The sequence below is a fragment of the Miniopterus natalensis genome, chromosome X (genome assembly GCF_054644295.1).
Source record: "Miniopterus natalensis isolate mMinNat1 chromosome X, mMinNat1.hap1, whole genome shotgun sequence".
In the NCBI taxonomy this organism is placed as follows: domain Eukaryota; kingdom Metazoa; phylum Chordata; class Mammalia; order Chiroptera; family Miniopteridae; genus Miniopterus; species Miniopterus natalensis.
In genome coordinates, this window is record NC_142103.1 from 21,891,914 (window position 1) to 21,915,231 (window position 23,318).

General features: G+C 36.3%; 1 protein-coding gene across 8 annotated transcripts in view; it reads left to right on the forward strand.

The window, feature by feature from the left end:
• Positions 1-23,318, forward strand: part of DCX (doublecortin) — a 325,574-nt gene that overhangs the window by 186,229 nt on the left and 116,027 nt on the right. For 5 of the 8 annotated variants that reach the window (XM_087813334.1, XM_016198126.2, XM_016198141.2 and 2 more), the window contains one exon: positions 19,814-20,199. In XM_087813334.1, coding sequence (XP_087669460.1) covers positions 19,836-20,199 — 364 coding nt within the window. In that variant the 5' untranslated portion in view covers positions 19,814-19,835. Of the gene's footprint in view, positions 1-17,885; positions 17,968-18,174; positions 18,265-19,813; positions 20,200-23,318 lie in introns of those variants that run through there. The other 3 variants (XM_016198119.2, XM_087813337.1, XM_087813336.1) reach the window with 3 other exon arrangements.

The following is a 23,318-nucleotide window of genomic DNA, read 5'->3' on the forward strand; positions in this document are numbered from 1 at the left end:
AAATTTAGAAGACAAACTTAGAATCTTAGAGTTGTAAGAAATCTTAAATGTTCTGATCCAACCTCTCACTAGGTAAAAGAATTCCCTCTGTAACATCTCCGATGACCCCTATTATCAACTTAAATGTTTCCAGTGGAGAGGCAATGATTGTAACAGGGAAAAGTTAAACTTTGTAGTCTCTGACCTGTACCTGAATCCTGACTCTACTATTACATTAGCCCTTTTGATCTAAATTTGTAAAATGGGCACAATAGTAGCCACTCAAGGTTGTGATGATGGTTAGTACAATAATGAATATAAAATGTCTGACAGAAAATACAATGTAGAGAGGTCATTATTTCATAAGGTACGTCATTCTGTTGTTGGATATACAGTCATTTCTAATGAAAATAAATTGAGTTCCTATCCAAGCATCTTGGAAGAGGGAAGCATGCTCATTAAAAATATATTTTTTATTACAGTTTACAGTCAATATTATTTTGTATTACTTTCAGGCGTACAGTGTAGTGCTTGGACAATCATATACCTTACAAAGTGTTCCCCCTGATTTTTCCGGTACCCAACTGGCCCCATGCATAGTTATCACAATATTATTGACTATATTCCCTATGTTGTACTTTACATCCCTATGACTATTCTATAACTTCTCAACCCCTTCATCTTTTCCACCCAGTCCCCCAACCCCTCTCCTCTGACAACCATCAGTCAGTTCTCTGTATCTATGAGACTATTTCTGTTTTGATTGTTCATTTATATTGTTCTCTGGATTCCACATATAAGTGAAATCATATGGTATTTGATTGACTTATTGTCTTTCTCTGACTGACTTATTTCACTTAGCATAATACCCTCTAGGTCCATCCATGCTGTGACAAATTATAAGATTTTATCCTTTTTTAAGGCTGAGTAATATTCCATTGTGTATGCGTACCACCACCTTTTTATCCACTTGCTTCTTCATGGGCACTTGTATTGCTTCCATAGCTTAGCTATTGTAAATAACGCTGCAATCAACATAAGGATGCATATATTCTTTCAAATTAGTGTTTGGGTTTCTTCAGATACATACCCAGAAATGGAATTGCTGAGCCATAAGGCAGTTCCATTTTTAATTTTTTGAGAAATCTCCATACTGCTTTCCATAGTGGCTGCACCAATCTGCATTCCCACCAACAGTGCACGAGGGTTCTCTTTTCTCCACATACTCACCAACACTTGTTGTTTGTTGATTTATTGATGATAGCCATTCTGACAGGTGTGAGTGAGGTGATAGCTCATTATGGTTTTAATTAGAATTTCTTGATGATTAATGACTTTGAGCATCTTTTCATGTATCTATTGACCATCTGTATGTCCTCACTGGAGAAGTGTTTATTCAGGTCCTTTGCCAACTTTTTTAATGGATTATTTGTTTTCTTTGGAGTTGAGTTATATGAGTTCTTTATAAATTTTGGATATTAGCTCCTTATCAGATGTATCATTGGCGAATATGTTCTCCCTTTCAGTGGGTTGTCTTTGTATTTTGTTGATGGTTTCTTTTGCTGAGCAAAACCTTTTTAGCGTGATGTAGTCCTACTTGTTTATTTTTTCTCATATTTCTCTTGCCTAAGGAGATATTATCAGAAAAAAATTTACTAAGAGAAATGGTAGAGATTTTACTGCTTATATTTTCTTCTAGGAGTTTCATGGTTTCAAGTCTAACATTTAAGTCTTTAATCCATGTTGAGTTTATTCTTGTGTGCAGTCTAAGAGGGTGGTCTGGTTTCATTTTTTGCATGTATCTGTCCAATTTTCCCAACACCATTTATTTAATAGACTGTCTTTGCCCCATTGTATGTTCGTACTTCCTTAAACATCCTCAGTTTTGAGGGATAACGAATTTTGAAGGATCCTAGCTTATACTAAGAGTAGCAATTTCACCATTATATAGGCAAAGAGAGAGCTTTGGGATCCCATATGACATTTGTCCTTTGAACTTAGAAATTCGGATTATATATTATACTTTCCTGTATAACTACAATAATATCCCTCACCTCATGTGTTCTTCTTAAAATGTGACTTTAGTATTCCTCCCAATGAAGGGTGGGCTCTATATTTCCTCCTCTCAAATCTGGATGGGGGCTTATGACTGATCCATTCAATGACATGCAGTAGCTGTGATGTTATATTACTTTTGAAGCTAGGTCATAATAAAGATACAGATTCTTTGACACACTTGGTCTCTGGAAATCAGCCATCATGGTGTGAGAAAATTCATACTAACCCAAGTAAAGAGACCACACAGAGAGGCTCAATATGGAGGGGAATTGAGGCCCCAAGCTGATAGCCAGCATCCACTACCAGATATGTGAGTGAACTAGCCTAGAGATGATTTCAGCCCCTAGCCTTTGAATATTCTGCCTGAGAGCTCTGACATTATGGAGCAGAAACAAGCCATCCTCATTATGCTCTGTACAACTTCCTGACTCACAGAATCCATGAGCATAATAAATGGTTGCTTTATGCCTCTAAGTTTTGGGGTAATTAGTTATGCAGCCATAGTAACTGGAACAGGTGGAATATGCACAAAAATTCAATGACATATCTGTAAGCTAATTTTTAAGCCCAGTTCTATGAATCATAGTTATTATTTAATATCACCAGCTATGGGCCAAAAAGTTTGTATGCATTATTTTATTTAATTCTTAACAATTCCTATAAGGTTGACCCTATTATTATCCACATTTTATAGTCAGTAAACTGAATATTAAGTAACTTGCTTGGGGTCAAGAGTTAAAGTTTACACTTTACATTATGTGATATGGCTTCTTGAGGAAGAACTATAGCTTAAATGTGCAACAAAAATTAGATTCTCTAGGATTTGATTACAGAAACCTTACTCATATTTCCCATGTCTATCCCACCCAACTTCCAGTAGGCCACTTTCACTAAATTCCTATAATTATTGTGTTAGCTTCTAGCTGGTTTACCTGCTTTCAGATTTTTGGGATGCAAAGTCCTCCTGTACTCTCTACTATATTGAGTCTGTCTCTCACCAATGTCCTTGACTTAATAACTTCATCCAAAATCCTTCCTCTTTTCTGAAGGACTCAATCAGGAGTGCCTACTCTTCAAAAAATCAGAATCTTCCACTTCCTCTTTGTTGTTTCATCATTGTACCCCTCAGTGCCTAGCTCAGAGCCTGACACATAGCAAAAACTCAGGAAATATTTTGTGAAATGAAATCTCTTGAGTGCACTATCATGCAGGTTAGTTTTCTGCCTTCTTACACTTTGCTCCATACAAGGATATGTTAGACCAGAAATGATCCTTGGGACTGGCTATAGATGAGCAGGTACTTTCTAGTTGTTTCCTGAGACTTAAACTAGGCCAGTGACCATAGGCAAGTTTAGAAAACCCTAATGTTCTTTTAAATTTCTGGAAAAACTACATAAGCATTCAAATTCCCTTTGCTGATGTAGAATAAGAACACAATGTTTTGCTTGGTTCAAGCAAAATTTATGGATAACAGCTTATTTATTTTATTGTTTTGTTTTTCAATTACAGTTTATATTCATTATTATTGCATTAGCTTCAGGTGTACAGCATAGTGGTTGGACAATCATATACTTTACAAAGTGATCTCTCTGATATTTCTAGTACCCACCTGGCACTATGCATAGTTATTATAATATTATTTACTATATTCCCTTACTGTACTTTACATTCCTGTGACTATTTTGTGACTATCAATTTGTACTTCTTAATTCGTACACCTTTTTTACCCAGCCCCCCACACTCTCTTCCTCTGGCAACTATCAGTCTGATCTCTATATTTATGAGTCTGTTTCTATTTTGTTTGTTTATTTATTTTGCTCCTTAGATTCCACATATAAGTGAAATCATATGGTATTTGTCTTTCTTTGGGTAACACCATTCACTGACCTTACACTTGCTAAACTTTCTCCCAGATGGAAGATACATAGCATCTCATATTTTAAAAATGAATTTTAATTATATAAGCAACACATGAATGATTAAGTATTATTTTTAAAAGATTATTGCTTCCCCAAAATTGTTGTTATTATTTTCTTGCTAAAGTATTTTCTCTAGTAATTCTGAGACTTTCTACGGGTGGTAAGGTTTCTGGGTTCTTATATGTCCAAAACAACTTTATTTCATCCTTCCACTTATATAATAGATTTGGATTGGTATTAAATCCAAGGTTCAACATTATTTTCACTCAACAGTTTGAAGATTTTTCTCCTCTGCTTTCCTGCATTTGATGGAGTTAATGAGAAGTTTGATGTCTTGTTTCATTGTAGGTGGTCCTAATTTTCATTTTGAAAGTTTTTAGTATTTTCATATTATCCTTGATAATGTTCTTACTTCATGATGCTCTAAAATTTCACTGTCGTATGTCTAGGTTTAGATTTTTTTAATTACAATTTTTGTTTGTATAAGTCATCTTCCTTGGCATTTTATTTTTTTATTTTTTAAATTTTTATTATTTTTTAATTTTTATTTTGGTTTAAAATATTACAGATGTCCCATTTTTTCTCCCCAATGACCCGTTCCACCCCGTCCCTTCCCCCTCCCCAGTCCCTCTCCCCACCATTGTCCATGTCCTTGGGTTGTGCATATATGCATATAAATTCTTTGGTTACTCTCTCCCCCTCCACCCACCCACCCTCCTCCATCCCTCTGACATTCGTCAATCTCATCTATGCTTCCATGTCATTGAATCCATTCTGTTCATCAGTTTATTAAATTCTTTACATTCCATGTATAAGCGAGATCATGTGTTATTTGTCTTTCACTGCCTGGCTTATTTCACTTAGCGTAATATTCTCCAGGTCCATCCATACTGTCCCAAAGGGTAGGAGATTCTTCTTCTTTACAGCTGTGTAGTATTCCATGGTGTAAATGTCCCACAGCTTTTTTATCCACTCATCTACTGATGGGCACTTGGGCTGTTTCCAGATCTTAGCTATTGTAAATTGTGCTGCTATGAACATTAGGGTACATATATTCTTTCTGATTAGTGTTTCAGGATTCTTAGGATACATTCCTAGGAGTGGAATCACTGGGTCAAAAGGCAGCTCCATTTTTAATTTTTTGAGGAACCTCCATACTGTTTTCCATAGTGGTTGCACCAGTCTGCATTCCCACCAGTCTGCAGTGTACTAGGGTTCCCCTTTCTCCACACCCTCACCAGCACATGTTGTTTGTTGATTTGTTGATGGCAGCCATTCTGACAAGTGTAAAGTGATACCTCATTGTGGTTTTAATTTGCATCTCTCTGATGATTAGCAACCTTGAGCATTTCCTCATGTGTCTCTTGGCCATCTGTATGTCCTCTTTGGAGAACTGTCTATTTAAGTCCTTTGTCCATTTCTTAATTGGGTTGTTTGTCTTCCTCTTGCTGAGTACTATGAGTTCTTTGTACACTTTGGAAATTAGCCCCTTATTAGATACATCCTTGGCAAATATGTTTTCCCAGACCGTGGGGTTCCTTTGTATTTTGAGGCGGTTTTCTTTTGCTGTGCAGAAGCTTTTTAGTTTGATGTAGTCCCATATGTTTATTTTTTCTTTTGTTTCTCTTGCCCTAGGAGATATATCAGTGAAAAGTCCACTATGTAGGATGTCTGTAACTTTACTGCCTATGTTTTCTTCCAGGATTTTTATGGTTTTGTGACTTACATTTAAGTCTTTTATCCCTTTTGAGTTTACTTTTGTGTATGGTGAAAGTTGGTGGTCTAGTTTCATTCTTTTGCATGTATCTGTCCAATTTTCCCAGCACCACTTATTGAAGAGACTGTCCTTACTCCATTGGATACTCTTGCCTCCTTTGTCAAATATTAACTGACCGTAATGGCATGGGTCTATTTCTGGGGTCTCTGTTCTGTTCCATTGATCTATAGGCCTGTTGTTGTACCAATACCAGGCCGTTTTGATTACAGTGGCTTTGTAATACAGTTTGAAGTCTGGTAATGTGATCCCTCCTACTCTGTTCTTTTTTCTCAAGGTGGCTGCAGCTATTTGGGGTCTTTTTTGGTTCCATATAAATTTTCAAAATGTTTGTTCTAGGTCTGTGAAATATGCTGTTGGTATTTGCGTAGGAATTGCACTAAATTATAAATTGCTTTGGGTAGTATGGACATTTTAATGATATTAATTCTTCCAATCCATGAGCATGGTATCTTCTTCCACCTGTTTAAATCTTCCTCTATTTCTTTTTTCAGTGTCACGTAGTTTTCTGAGTACAGGTCTTTTACATCCTTGGTTAAGTTTATTCCTAGGTATCTTATTTTTTTAGTTGCAATGGTAAATGGTATTGCTTTTTTAGTTTCTCTCTCTGAAAGTTCATTGTTGGTGTATAAGAATGCCATTGATTTCTGGATGTTGATTTTGTATCCAGCTACCTTGCCAAATTCGTTTATCAAATCTAGTAGTAGTTTGATGGAGTCTTTAGGGTTTTCTATATAAATATCATGTCATCTGCAAATAATGACAGTTTTACTTCCTCCTTTCCAATTTGGATACCTTTTATGTTTTCTTCCTGTCTGATGGCTATGGTGAGGACTTCCAGTTCTATGTTGAATAAGAGTGGTGAAAGTGCACATCCCTGTCTTGTTCCGGTTTTTAATGGAAATGGTTTTAGTTTTTGCCCATTGAGTATGATGCTGGCTGTAGGTCTGTCGTATATGGCCTTTATTATGTTGAGGTATGATCCCTCTATTCCCACTTTGCTGAGAGTTTTTATGAGAAATGGGTGCTGGATTTTGTCGAATGCTTTTTCTGCATCTATTGATATGATCATATGATTTTTGTCCTTCATTTTGTTTATGTGATGTATCACATTTATTGATTTGCGGATGTTGTACCAGCCTTGCATCCCCGCAATAAATACCACTTGGTCATGATGTGTGATCTTTTTAATGTATTGCTGGATCCGGTTTGCTAGTATTTTAGTGAGGATTTTAGCATCTATGTTCATCAGGGATATTGGCCTGTAATTTTCTTTCTTTGTAGCGTCTTTATCTGGTTTTGGGATTAGGATGATGCTGGCCTCATAAAAAGAGTTTGGGAGTTTTCCCCCGTCTTGAATTTTCTGGAATAGTTTGAATAGAATAGGTGTTAATTCTTCTTTGAATGTTTGGTAAAACTCGCCTATAAATCCATCTGGTCCAGAACTTTTGTTTGCTGGGAGTTTTTTGATTACTGCTTCAATTTCATTAGTTGTTATCGGCCTATTCAGGTTTTCTGCTTCTTCTTGATTGAGCTTCTAGGAAGTTGTCCCTTTTTCCCATGTTGTCCAATTTGTTGGCATACAGTTGCTCATAATATTTTCTTACAGTCCTTTGTATTTCTGTTGGGTCAGTTGTTATATCACCTCTTTCATTTCTGATTTTATTTATTTGGATCCTCTCTCTTTGTTTCTTAGTGAGTCTGGCTAAAGGTGCATCAATCTTATTTACCTTTTCAAAGAACCAGCCCTTGGTTTCATTGATTTTTTGTATTGTTTCTTTAGCCTCTATGTCACTAATATCTGCTCTAATTTTTATTATTTCCTTCCTTCTACTTGCTCGGGGCTTTTCTTGCTGTTCTCGTTCTAGTTCTTTTAGTTGTTGTGTTAGATGGTTCATTAGATCTTTTTCTTGTCTCTTGAGATAGGCCTGTAATGCTATGAATTTTCCTCTCAGGACTGCTTTTGCTGTGTCCCATAGGTTTTGGGTTGTTTTCTGTTCATTTTCATTACTTTCCATGAAGTGTTTGATTTCTTCCTTGATCTGATTGGTAACCCATTCATTGTTTAATAACATGCTATTTAGCCTCCATGTGTTTGAATATTTTTGAGTTTTTTTATAGTGGTTGATTTGTCGTTTCATGGCATTGTGATCCGAGAAGATGCTTGATAGGATTTCAATCTTCTTATATTTGTAGAGACTTGCCTTGTGCCCTAACATGTGGTCTATTTTTGAGAATGTTCCATGTGCACTTGAGAAAAATGTGTATTCTGATGCTTTGGGGTGAAATGTTCTCTAAATCTCAATTAAATCCATTAGGTCTGGTGATTCATTTAAGGTCTGTGTTTCCCTGTTGATTTTTCATCTTGATGATCTGTCCAATGCTGACAGTGGGGTGTTAAATTCCCCCAGTATGATTGTGTTGCTGTCAGTCTCCCCTTTGAAGTCCCCCAAGTAATTTTTTATATATTTAGGTGCTCCTATATTGGGTGCATAAATGTTTATAAGGGTTATTTCCTCCTGTCGGATTGATCACTTTAGTAATGTTTAGTGACCATCTTTGTCTCCTGTTATGGTTTTTATTTTGAAATCTGTTTTGTCAGAAATAAGAATTGCTACTCCAGCTTTCTTTTCCTTTCCATTTGCATGGAATATTTTACTCCACCCCTTCACTTTTAGCCTGTGTGAGTCTTTTGCTCTCAGGTGGGTCTCTTGTAGACAGCATATATTTGGGTTCTGTTTTCTTATCCATTCAGCTACCCTTTGTCTTTTGATTGGCCCATTTATTCCATTTACATTTAAAGTTACTATTGATATCAACTTATTTAATGCCATTTTCCCCCTGTATGCTGATGTACCTTTCTCTCACTATTCTTTCTTTCTCTTACAACAGTCCTTTTAGCATTTCTTGCAATGCTGGTTTAGTGGTACTGAACTTCTTTAGCCTTTTTTTGTCTGGGAAGCTTTTTATTTCACCTTCAAATTTAAATGATATCCTTGCTGGATAAAGCAATCTTGGTTGTATGTTCTTGCTTTTCTTTACTTGCAGAACTTCATGCCACTCCCTTCTGGCCTGCAGAGTCTCTGTTGAGAAATCAGCTGTCATCCTTGGCATTTTAAAGGGCCCTTTCAATCTGAGGATTCATGACTTCAATTCTGGAAATGTTTTTGTTTGTTTGTTTTGATATTCTTCAACTATTTGATCCTATTCATTCTCTTCCTTTTTACTCAATGGAACTCCTGTGAGACAAATGTTAAAATTTCTTGATTGATCTATTTTTTGTGCCTTTCTTTTCTACTTTCCATCCCTTTTTCCTTTATCTTATCGGCTGGGAGAACACCTCAGCCCAGTTTTCCAGACCACTGATTTAATCACTGTTTGTATTCATCACAAATTGTCGTTCAGTCCTTCTATTGACATTTTAATTTAACCTGTTATGTATTTTTTGAAACCTCTTAATTTTTCATATTTACTTATTTTTGTTTCATAATTACTTGTTTTTTCATGAATGTGGTATCTTTTCTTATCATTCTGAGGTTTTTATTATCATTTTATGTTCATGTTCTGAGGACCCTATTTATTTCTATGATGAAAGTCTTATGTGTTGAGTTCATTGTCTCTGTTTTATGGTATTTGATTTGTTTAAATGCCTGGTGATTCTCTTATTATATGCTTCTCTCTGTAGTTGAGATGTCTTTTTAGACTGTTCCCTCTGTTTATGCAGCCTGTTTCACATAATAGCGGGAATAGATGTAGCTGTTGTTTTCAATCAGTGTGTGTAAGATGGAGAACATGATGCCATAAAAAGGGTACTTTGATGAATCTGTGTGCCTCTTTATTTTTCATAAATACATCTACTTGGCCATTGCCCATCACCCAGGATGCTAGACTATCTCATGGCCTTGAGTTCCTATACTCATTGCTTTCGCTTGAAGACAGGTCCCTCTGTTACTGCTTGCTAGTCCACGTGGTGGGAAGAAGGATGAACAGAAGTTGAGTCTTCTAAATTTTCTTCCTGCGATATTGAATAGCTGCCTCTAAGACCACTCCTTCATCCTACTTTTTACCTTTTGGCATGGAGAACTCCTGGGATACTTTCACCATCTATCCATCTATAAGAATACTCTACCATGCTCTTCTATATATGTCCTGGTCTGTGTTTTTCCTATTTAATCAGAACCGAACTACTTCTCATCTTTCAAGGATTCTTCTCAGCTTTGGTCCACTAAGAAGTATTTCAATAATGACTATATATGGAAACATTTTTTTGTTGTGTCAGGTAGAATAGAGCAAGTGAAGAAACTATAAATAGCAGTGGCTCAGGGAAGGTATAAGCTTATTTCTCTGTTACATAAACAAAGTTTGTAAGGAAGATTCCCAGGGCTGATCACCAGGCTCCAGTCTCTCTTGTTCTGCCATTCTCAATACCTGGCTCCTACTTTCTGATGTAAGATGGCTGCTTGAACACAAATCATGTTACTCACATTTCAGCCAAGAGGATGGAAAAAAGGGGCAAAAAGGCAAAAAGGATGTGGTTCCTCTCTCTATGGATACTTCCCATAAGTTGTACATACTTCTATATTCTGGGAATCTGGTGTATCTATTTTTATACATACCATGCACACTACTAGGAACTTTACATATAATTTTTAATTTATTTTTCAAAACAATCCTCATATTATCCTTATTTTATAGATAATCACCACTAATTTGATTAAGGTCATGCAACTAATAAGCTGTGAGACTCTGATCTGAACTCATATCTGACTCCAAAATCCACCTTATTAGGTTTTTTTCACTATACCAGTGGTTCTCAAACTTGGCTGTACAAAATAATGTTTGGGAACCCCACCAGATCAATTAAATCATAGTCAATAATATTTTGTAAAGGCTTTCCATTTGATTCTATTGTGAAGCCAAAGTTGAATACTACTGCACTTTCTAACTTTTTTTTTTTTTTGCCTATGTAGCTATATGTCCCTCTGTCACATATTTTCTTAATTACCTGATAGCTAACACGTTACTTAAATTTTTACTTGTCTGTGTGATTTTTTAATTATTCTTTTCAAGAAATACAGAAAATTACCATAATTCATATTTGCTTCAAATTTAAAAAATCATTAAGAAATATATCAGACATCCAAAATTATACAGATTTTGAAAATCAATCTATATAATCAATCATATTAACAAACTACACAAGAAAAATCACATGCTAAAATTAATAGATGCAAAAAAAGCATTTGACAAAATTGAACACCCATTCATGATTTAAAAAAGAAATACCTTTAGAAAACTCTAAGAATTAAGGAGAACTTGCTCAATTTGATTTAGAACATCTACAAAAACAAGAACAAGAACAAATACAAAAACTCACAGTTAATTTCACACTTAATGGTGAAAGGCTAAATGCTTTCAAGGTAAAATTGGGAAAAAGGCAAGTATGTCCATTCTCACCATGTTGTTCAATACAGAACTAGAATTTTTGGCCAGTATAGTAAGGCCAAAAACAAAAATAAAAGACATTCTGATTGGAAAAGAATAAATAAAACTGTCTCTATTTGAAGGTGACATAGTGATCAGTGTAGAAAAATCTCTAGATAATTACAAAAACTTCTGAAACTAATAAGTGAATTCAGCATGGTTATGTAATATAAGATCAACAAACAAAAATCAGTTGTTTTCTATATACTAACAACATATGGAAAGCAAAATTTTAAGTACAATACTATTTACAGTCCTTAAAAAAAGAAATAGAAATAAATCCAACAAAACATGTATAGGATTTATATGATGAAAAGTACTAAACAGTAAGGAAATAAATCAAAGAAGATTTAAATAAATGGAGAGTCATACCATGTACATGGATTGGAAGACAATATAGTAAAGATGTAAATTTTTTTCAAATTGGTATATAAGTTTAACACAATTTCTATCAAGAATCTCAGCAAGATGTTTTATAGATACAACCTAGGTTATTATAAAATTTGTATGGAAGGACAAGGGACCTAGAATAACTACAACAATTTTTAAAAAGAAGAATAAAATGGGAGAAATCAGTCTACCTGATTTCAAAACTTTTCTTTATAGCTACAGTAATGAAGGCTATTTAATATTGGAGGAAGGGTAGACACATAGACCTATGGGCTAGAATAGAGAACACAGAAATAGACTTACATAGATATACTCAACTGAATTTTGACAAAAGTAAAAAAGCAACTCAGTGGAGGAAAACTATTCTTTTCAACAAATGGTGCTGGAGCAGTTTCATATTTATAGACAAAAAAAGAACTATGATCTAAACCTTACACCTTATAAAAAATTAACTCAAAAAGGATCAAAGATTTAAATGCAAAATATACATCTATAAAGCTTTTAGAATATAACATAGGAGAAAACTGCAGGACCTATGCTTCATGAAGAGTTCTTAGACATGACAACAAAAGCACAAGCTATAAAAACTGAACAAATTAAAAAACTTTGCTCTATAAAAGACCATGTTAAGAGGATGAAAATGCAAACTACAGATTGAGAGAACACTTGCAAACTACATATCTGACAAAGGACTTATCTAAAATATATAATGCACTCTCAAAACTCATCATTAAAAAAATACACACCAAACAATCCAATAAGAAAATGGGCAAACAAAGAGTCATCTCACCAAAGAAGGTACACAGTTAGCAAGTAACATGAAAAGATGGTCACCACTATTACATATTAGGGAAGTAAAAATTAAAATCACAACGGGATATCATTACACACCTATTAGAATGGCTAAAATAAAAATACCAAATGCTGGTGAGGATGCAGAGATATTGGATCTGATACATTGGTGGTGGGAATCTCTCATACATTAAGCCATTCTACAAAACAGTTTGGCAGCTTCTTACAAAACTAAACTTATAGTTATATAACTCGGCAATTGCACTTGGCACTTTATTTCCAGGGAAATAAAAACTATGGCTGCACAGAAATCTGTGCACCACCACTTATACATAGCACACATTTATTTTATGTATCATTTCATGTATTAATAACCAGTAATCGAAGCTGTATGCCAATGATGGGAATTCAGTTTGTTTTCATTTTCAGCATTTAAAGTAATGCTTTTATGAATATCCTTGTAACTTTCTCCTTGAACACATGCATGAGAATTTCCCTAGGATGGATATCTAGAAATTAAATTTCAGGGTCATAGGTTGATATACATTTTCAACTTTACTAGCTACTACCGAAACCTACTCTCCAAAATTGAGCCAATTTATGTTTCCTCCAACATTGTATGAAAGTTTCAGCTGTTTTTTGCCTATATTTGGTATGCCTTTATTTATTTATTTATTTATTTATTTATTTATTTATTTATTTATTTATTTATTTATTTATTTAAAAAATATATCTTTATTGATTTCGGAGAGAGGAAAGGAGAGGGAGAGAGAGAGAGAGAGAAAGAAACATCAATGATGAGAGAGTCATTGATCGAGCCCACAACCCGGGCATGTGCCCCGACCAGGAATCAACCCCGATTGCCTGGATCCTAGGTCAACTCTCAACCACTGAGCCACACCCAGCCTGGCGGTATGCCATAATTTAAAATTTCTATTAACCTAATTGTTGTGAAATATGTATTTTCTGTTTTAACTTGTATTTCCCTGGTTAAATATGTAGTTGAGTGTATTTTCACATGATTATTGGCCATGGACATATTGTTTGTTCATTTTCTATTGGAGTTTTGCCTTTTTCTTATTGATATGGTACAACTTTATATATATATATATATATATATATATATATATATATACACACACACACACACACACACACACATACACATATATACATATATCAATTATATATCAGGACATTAATCCTTTAAATTTTCATGTAATCAAATCTACCAATATTTTTCTGTAAGGTTTCTGCTTTTTGCCTCTTGGTCAAGGTCTTTTTTATCACATGGATTTAAAGAGAGTCTCCTAGATTTTCTTCTAATAACTTTAAAGTTCTGTTCTTTATAATTGGGTCTTTAAAACATCTGCAGTTTATTTTTATGTATGGTGTGAAGTGGAGATCTACTTTAATATTTTTCCATATGAAAGTTAATTGTTCCAATCCCATCTATTGAATATTCCATGCTTCCTTACTCTATCCAATTAAACAAATACCTCTACAAGTATTTTCTAAACATTGTTCTAGGGGCTTTGAATACAATATTAAAACAAATAAAATTATTACTAATGGTATTGTGAATTATATTTTATTAAATTGTTTAGAATATTTCTTCTCTTGTTGAGTTTGTATCTTACTTTGGGGAGACATATAATAAACATAATAAATAGATATATTATGTAGTATGTTGGAAGATGACAAATGTTATGGAAAAAACTGACCAGTATAAGGGAAATTTGGAGTATTAGGTTAGGAGGAATGATGGTAACTTTAAATAGGGTAGTCTAGGCTGGTCACATTAAGAAATTGATATTTGAAGAAAGATTTGAAAGAATTGAAGGAATTGGCATGTGAATATTTGGGGGGGGTAATAAAGCTAATACTTATACATATTATGTGCCAGGGTTTGTTCTAAGCACTTTACATATATTTACTAATTTAATCCTCACAATAACAGATATTTCACAGTAACTAATATTTGTGAATTTCACAAAAAATTTTCTGTTGGAGTTTTTAATTGGAATTTCTTTATATAGATTACTCTGGGGAGAATTGATATCCTTACAGTATAGCATCTTGCCATCCATGAGCATGGTCTGGCTCAACATTTATTTACAGCTCCTGTTATGTTTTCCAAATTTTTGATTTTCTCAATAAAGGTCCTACACGTATTTGTTGGATTTATTCCTAAGTACTTTATAGTTTTATGATCCCCATAAACAATTTGTATATATTTCCATCCTCACTTCCTGTTTTCTTACCCCATCCCAGGTTCTACTCTCTGTGTTTTTTTGATAGGTAATATAAGCTAATGAGTGTGTGTGTGTGTGTGTGTGTGTGTGTGTGTATGATGGATGGTCTTGTTTCCTGACCCTGATTTTTTTTTTCTTCCTTTCAGATTTCTAGATACTGTCAAACTGGTTCTCAAAGATCATATATCAATTAATACTTCCAACAGTAGATATAAAGGATCTGATTGCTTATATCCTCACCAACACCTAATACCTTCAGACTTGATTTTTGCCTCTCTGTTTAGCATTAAATTATAATTAACATTAAATTAATTCTCTAGTTTTTAAAAAATTTATCTTTATTGTTGAAAGTATTACAGGCATCCCATTCCCCCCCCCCCCATTGACCCCCTCTGCCTTGCTCCCACCCCCTCCCCAGGCCTTCACCCATTATTGTCTGTGTCCATGGGTTATGCATATATGCATATAACTTCTTTGGTTAATCTCTTCCCACCCCCACCCCCCCTTCCCTCTTCCCTCTGAGATATGACAATCTGTTGCTTGCTTCAATGTCTCCGGGTCTATTTTGTTTGTCAGTTTATTTTGTTCATTAGCTTCTTCTTAAAGAAGACCCTTCAACATTTCATGTAATACTGGTCTGGTGGTGGTGAACTCCTTTAGCTTTTTCTTATCTGTGAAGCTCTTTATCTGACCTTCAGTTCTAAATGATAGCTTTGCTGGGTAGAATAATCTTGGTTGTAGGTCCTTATTTTTCATCACTTTGAATATTTCTTGCCATTCCTTTCTGGCCTGCAAAGTTTCTGTTGAGAAATCAGCTGACAGTGGTATGGGTGCTCCCTTATAGGTAACTCTGACCCTGATCTTTAAGCTGAGTTTGAGTAATCCAGACCACAACGTATCAAGGAAGATCTAACTCCTTCTCCTTCATGATTTTTGAAAGATACACATTCTTGCCCTGTCTCCTCAATGAATATTCAAGCCCCTCAGGAGCACTGACTGATGTATCCTACTGTGCGTTTTGTCTGTGGTACTGGGCACATGGTAATTACTCAAAAGATCTTACTGCTGCGTTTCCCACAGTGGGGTTTTTGCACTTTTCCTTCAATCATTGAACCCTTGACCATAATATTCCCTTGATCTTCAACATTGACTTCCATATACAAAGAAGTACTTTCCCCCTGGACTCATGCCTGAGACCTTCTCTTTTACTAGTGATCCTTCTCTGAAGACATGAGAGAAAATGACTTGGTGAGTAGCTGAGAGTTCTTTGAGAAAAAAATATGCTTGTGAAATGATCTAGTCCAGTTTTTGCAAAAGTTTTTCCCACAGAACATTAGTCCATGAAATGCTTGGGGCTGGGGGTGGGTAGGTTCTGAGCTTTAAAAAAAAGGGTAAGCTCTTTATACTAAGTTGTCTTTATGGAGACTTGTGCCATATTTTAAGTATATTAAAGGCCCTGAGAAATTTTATGATAAAGAAAACTGGTTTTGTGTAGCCCATCACTTTTGAAAGGCTTTTGAAACACAGAACCTTTTTTTCCCTGTTTTTAAAGAATACCTATTAACATCTACATACCTCACACTGGGAAACATTGATTTTGTTCACCTCTCTGTTCTCTGGTGTGTGTAAAGCAGAGTCATCTATACTAGACGGTCTCATAGAAGCATTTTGCAGCTTCCATTGTAATGTTGCAAATCTTATGAGAAAATTTCCTCCAAAGTTTATTCTAAATCCTTTATTTTTAAGTTTTAAAATTCTATCTATTTTTATATCTTCCCTGGAAATAAAATTTCTTTTAATTTTGATACAAAATCAATTGCTTATATTCACAGAATGCTTATGATGTGCAAGAAAAAAAAATTAAGACACTGGCCTTGCTGTACAAGGAAGTTGCAGCCATTGGTTGGACTTTCCATATTTCCCTGCTCCCATTCCTTGGTCTTTCTGTGTACCTGACCTGAATAACCCTGGTTTTTCAAGAGGTGGCCAAAATGTAAGGCAGAAACAAATGGAGAAGAACAAGAGAGACATATGTCGTTCCCTCAGGAACTTATTTAGAAACCAGGAGACTTGACTATACAGGTTGCACATTTGAGGCTGACCACCCAGCTAACATAGATAGTTTAGGCTTTGCTGAGCCAACACCTTCCAGAGAAAAAAAAATTATATTATTTTTATCCCACTTAGAGGCAGCTTACAGTAAAACACATGCACGGAAAGTCCTTAAGTGTAAATCATTAACAGCCATACACACACACACACACACACACGTGGCTATTTATACTTGGAATCAGATATAAGATAATTAATGAGCATGGTATATGTCTGAACTTCCTGGAAGCCAAGTAAAAATAGAACCATGGTAGTTCAAGGTTGTTAAATATTAATGCATATAACCTCAGTTGTGAAAATGGTAGCCCACCCCACTCATGTCTCTCACCTTTCTCTTCTTTATTCTTATATTTTGGCTAGATTTTATGAATTCAATTTGGATGCTTCCTTGCTCTTTCTAACATATCTGATATAAAGAAGCCAATTAGTAACAAATAGGGAGTTTGAGGAGAAAGCTGTTAACATTTATCTTGTAGCAATCAGACTCAGTTTACAAAGAAATGTCTCTGGGTTGGATTTCAACTTTCAAACTCTCAAAGGTAAATTTCGGAGATCCCATTAACCAAATTACTACACAAAGCTAAAAGGTTTTTGTACTCCTTTTTCAACTGCATCCTCCATGAAATTCTGGAACTCTTTTCCCTTTTCTGTTTCCTACTCCTTCTTAGTGTACTCCATGGTCCTCATTTAAAAAATACTCAGTTGTTGGATGAGTGGATTAAAATTCCCTAAAGAACTTGCTGATTTTATTGTTTTCTCTCAAGAAGGTGAAAAGAAGAGAGCAACAATTTCTAAGAAGCCTGGTTTGACTGAGTCCAGCCACCAGGCAGATTAAGTCAAGGTTTTGGCTAAGTGAAATTACCAATTCTGTAAAAGAAAAGGCTAGCACATTGCTTATTAGAGCATTCTAAACTTGCCTGTGCAATCTTTTTGCTACCCTGAAATTTCCTGTTGGTTATAAATGAAACCTTTCTAGCTGTTAATGCAGTCTGTGAATTGAAAACAACAACAACAAGCAATTAATTATAGGAGGTTGAGGGGATTCACTAAGCCTGAGTATAGGGGAAAAGCTGGACAAGGCACTAGGACCTAGAAGGCATCTATCCACCCTGGCAGGAATTTCTTGCTTGGAGCTCAGACAACAAAGGCATAGAGAGATTGGTTTTCTTTCTCTCAGCATCTCCACCCAACCAGCAGAAAACCGGTGAGTGGGGCTTTCAAGTTATTTTCAGGAAGAATGTAACAGATGTCAAACGGGAAACGCACAAGGCAAAGTCCTCTCTCTCTCTCGTCCTCTCTCTCTCTCTCTCTCTCTCTCTCTCTCTCTCTCTCTCTCTCTCTCTTTCCCTCTTTCCCTCTCTCCCCCTCTCTCCCTCTCTCCCCCCTCCCTCCCTCTCTCCTTCCCTCGCTCTCTCTCTCCTTGCCCCTTTTCTCCCTGCTTTACCTGCCTTATTTGTGGATTTTTTTTCCTAAGCCTCACCTGGAATTTTCCTTTGAAAAAGTGAGTTTGATGTTCCTTTGTTTTCATCATGATGTTGATTTAGAATAATACCACCCCTGACACTAGAGCAAAGCCAAGCTTACTAGCATGCCTGGGGAAATGCTTGCTGCTTGTATTGAGGAGGTGGGGTCTCTTACCACTGCAGGTTGTCTGACAGAGACAATGCTGAGCTCAGCGCAGGTCATGGTGACATTGGAAGAAAAAGGGGACCGAGTCTGGCAAACCTACTAGGCACCAGTCCTCCTTTATCTCCTGTCCTTCTGGTCCCTTGCAAATATTTCAATGTGGCAGTGTATAGCAGCTGAGCCCCGCTTGCTTTGTGAGTCCTTTTATCCCCATCTGTGAGATGCATGTTAATAGTTTGTTTCCTAAGCTGTCACTACCTTTGCTAGCTTTTGAGACTTCTGTTGTATTTGGTTTCATGTTTTGGTTTTCTTTTCTTTTCTTTCTTTTTTTTTTTTTCCCAACAGAAGGGGGTAAAGCAAATCTGACAGATGACCATCTTTTCCCTCTTGTAACACACCTGGGCAATAGACACATTTGGGGTGAATTGCCTGCTGCGAAGGCAAAATGCCCCTTCAATCAGGGTAGAATTACTGAACAATGAAAGATGTGCTTGCTTCTAAAGACCCCATATGCTGTTCAGGGACCCATTTGGGAGTCTTTTAAACAATTAAATTATTCTATTAAGAGGTGGGGCTGCATAGGTGGGAAGGGGGATAAAGCATCTAAATAAAAATAGAAAAGGATTTGTGACCAAATGGAAGCAGAGCTAATAACTTGTCAAGTAACTGATTTTTCTAATCTTTTTTCCCCAGCTTATTTCTTATGAATTTTGTGTAGCTATACCAGCTTGGTGGGGAAAGGGCTTGATGAATAGCACAAAGACACTGGCTATTCCCTGGAGGCTGTCCCTTTAGAGGAGAATCATAGTTTATTCTGGAGGGAGGGTATGCACACATTAGAGCAGGAAAGAGAGGAATAAAATTAAAACACTCCCCTTTGTAGTCATTTTACTGAGATGCAAAAATTGCTTCCTAAGCTGGAGATGCTAACCTTGGCTATCTCTTTCTGTTCTCTTCAAGGGGAATTTTGTTAGGCTATGGATTCATTTACAACTGTTAGTCATGTGAGCATGTGTGAGGAAACAGATGCCAGTTTTAATGTATTTAGCCTGAAGTTACAATTTGATAGGAGCCAGTGTCAGTAGGTCCCAGGATTTTAAGCTATTTCAAAATCCCTCCTACTCCTCTGCTTGGAACAGTGCCAAAACTGCCTCTCTCTATCTCTCACCCCAACCCCCACAACCACCAGCACTCCTTTAGCCCCTCCTTCTTCTCTATTAAGATCAATATTCCTGCAGCTCAGGGGCAAGCAGCAGATGGGTCACGGGCTTTTTCAACCAGTTCTTTTCACAAGCAGCAGATTGCAGATCTGGATCTGGCTAATAGTTGATTCTTTTTCTCCTCACTGCTTTTTTTTTTGTCTCTCTTTTTTTTTTTTTTTTTTTTTGCCTCTTTTTACCCTGACCCTTTTCTCCAACACTCAGGTATTTGAGGTTCCACCAAAATATGGAACTTGATTTTGGACATTTTGACGAAAGAGATAAGACATCCAGGAACATGCGAGGCTCACGGATGAATGGGCTGCCTAGCCCCACGCACAGCGCCCATTGTAGCTTCTACCGAACCAGAACCTTGCAGGCACTGAGCAATGAGAAGAAAGCCAAGAAGGTACGTTTCTACCGCAATGGGGACCGCTACTTCAAGGGGATTGTGTACGCTGTGTCCTCTGACCGTTTTCGCAGCTTTGATGCCTTGCTGGCTGACCTGACTCGATCTCTGTCTGACAACATCAACCTGCCTCAGGGAGTGCGTTACATTTACACCATTGATGGATCCAGGAAAATTGGAAGCATGGATGAACTGGAGGAAGGTAATTCAAGGAGTGGGTGGTGGCCTTTGGTGGGAGGTGGCATCATTGGTAATGGTTACATTTTTTGGATTTCATTGAAAATACATTTGTCAAACACCAGGTTGATGCTCAGGCTTCTGATTCTATAGGCATCAGCAGAGACATTAGCCATTACCCTTCATGCCCTTCAGTCTCTGCTGGGGTTGAAGTATAGATGGTGGTGATAATGCATTGTGCTTACCATGAGGATTTACAAAAGAAAATCTGAACTGTGTCATTTACTCTAGACCTTAATAATTAAATCTAAGTAGCACTATCAAGGCAGACAATGAAATCATTAAGGGTGTTAAATGAGGAAAGAAGTTTGATTGGGTTAACAGAAAGAAAATATACCCAAATGTCCTTTGAACTGCTAAAAGACTATTTGTGAATTGCAACTCATGGAAATATGCATCCTAAAAGTAGGACTTCTTGAATATGTTCACAAAGGATTATACTTTTAGGTAAGTGGTCATTGCTCAGCTGTTGCTTCTAAAAAACCCACTTCAGGGTGTGTCCCTAAAGCTGAGGTCACTGAGAGAAATATCAAAGAAAGCTGTAGGTATTCCTGGTATTTAAATAAACACTATTCCTATTAGAATAGGAACTGACTAACTGTACCTAAATCCTTTTAAATCCTCTCTACATTTTGGTTTTGCAATTGAATTTTATGACTAGATTTCTGAAAATCCTGACAACCTGTGTACCCACCAAAAACAGAGGCCGAGCTCTTACCAAAACTTGCTCATTCATGAAGTCTTTTTTTGGTAGTCATTTAGAAAATAGATCTTGAGGTGTGTTCTTATATTTTACTTTATCAAATAAATTATATTAATGATGCCTCCCTATCCCCACTTTTAAATTGATATAACGTGATCAGTTTTACCTGAACACAATGCTTTAAAGGACAGCCTCAAGAAGTGGTGATAATGAAAATGCCCCTGACCAACCTCTCTCCTACTCTCCAGCCTTTGCTCCTCACTCCTTCCATTCCTTGTGCAAAGGTGTCTTTAGAGCAGGCAGATCTCTAGGGAAATCAGTTATGAAACAGCCAACAAGGAAGCAGAAACAGCACGTTCAATGACTTGGTGTGAGAGTGCCCCACCTCCACTTCACTGCTTCTAGGTTTCCTGTGTTCCTAGACAAAGGAGCATGAGGGTTTCCCTTGTACAATACCACATTCTTGCAAGCAGCTGCTGTTTCTCAAGTCAGTTCAAGTGATTTGGGGTCAGTTACTTATAACAGTGTCCATATGGTTACTGGATCTAGGTCTCAGTGTTCAAGTCCAAGGTTTTTCTACATAACTGACCTTGGGAAACAATGATGAGGAGACTTAGGTTATTTGATCATGTGCTGGATGTCCAGGCAGAGGTTAATCCTAGGCTTTCCCTGAACGTTGAAGGATTGGCCATCCTAGCGTATATCTTAAAATAAAGGAAAGCCAGGGCAAACTGGATGAAGGGCTTCAAACTAGATTGAGGGAGCTGTCCAACAGAGTAATCAATAAAGTGTGTCTTTTGTCACCATAAAATACACATCTCAGTTGAACTTTAGTTTTTTTTCTGTAATAATTTTCACAAATAAAGCAACCCAAATCACCCAATATATCCTCATTTTCACTAGCTGCTATCTTTGAAAGACCACAATAGACAATACTGCAGACTTCTGAGCCAAGTGACGTTGTATTCAGAGTAAGCATTTGGATGTTCTTGTGTTTGATATAAGTTGCCATGCACAGGTTTCAGCCCAAAATCTATTTTATAACATGTGTTGCTCAAGTATAAGCCCTTGGTATTGATTCCTGCCTCCTGGATTTGTGTGTGTGTGTTATAATAATCTCAGTTCAATATAGGTAATAAACGTAATTTTGAAGACTGTAGCTTCCTTTTCTCTCAATCTTTTTGAGTCTTGCTAGATTGGACTCCTCTCATTTACCACTCCTGGGTTCAGTGATAATGCTTCCTGGTGAATTACCATATTATGTAAAGTGTGAATATGACTGAGTTACATTTATTCATGTCATCTACAACCACAAGCTGCAGTGGCCCTCAGTGACCCCCAGACTCCTGAGTACTGCTGACTTAGTCAAGGAAATTCTGAGGTATCTCTGGGATAGTGGTGAGAAATGTGACCGGTTTTCCCACTACCATAGAGCAAGATAAAAAAGGGCATTGGCATGAGGAGAATAAAGAAAAGGGGTCTTTTCCCTCCCTTTTTGTCCTTTGGAACTACCTCATCTAGGAATAGAGGGCAGAAGTCTCTCACTTTGGTCGTTTGGAATATGTTGAATGAAAGGTTTTAAAAAATCATACACATTGCTTTCCATGAGAGTTCAAATTGAAAATGTTTAGAGAGATCCTTGGGTGAAAAATCAGGGGCATTGAGTTGTAGTCTTAGAGGCAGAAGGTAATTATGGGAAAAGAAGTCTTTGGAATCAGACTTGCTTCAAATCCAAGATCTGTCTACTGCTAGTTTGTGTGACCTTGGGGAAACCATTTTGACTGCCTGAGCCTCAATTTTTCATCTGCAAAGTGGGAATAACTGCTTTGAGAATTAAGTAAGACAATGGATATTAAGGGTTTCATATTCTGCCTGGCACACAGTAGCACTCAATAAAAGGTAGCAATTACTATCTGAGTCATCCTGCTTTATAGAGGTTAGCTATATGACCATAGGTTTGTCCTTATCATCACTATGACTAATGTTCTCTCTTTTTAAAACAAGTTGTCTTAAGAAAACAACTTTATTAAGGTATAATTTGTATACTATAAAATTCACCCATATATGTCTGCAATTTGACAATTTTTAGAAAATTTACCAAGTGGTGCAACCATCGTTATGAAATCTAATTTTTGACCATTTTCATCACCCTGAAAAGAAACCCTGTAGCAGTTAGTTGCCACTTACTATCTCCCTTATTCTCTCTAGCCCTAAGCAACAATGAATCTACTTTATGTCTCTATAGATTTTCTGATTCTGGACATTTTATATAAATTGAATCATACACTATGTACTTTTTGTGACTGGCTTCTTTCATTTAGAAAAATGTTGACAATGTTTATCCATATTATACTATGTATCATTACTTCATTTTTTATTGA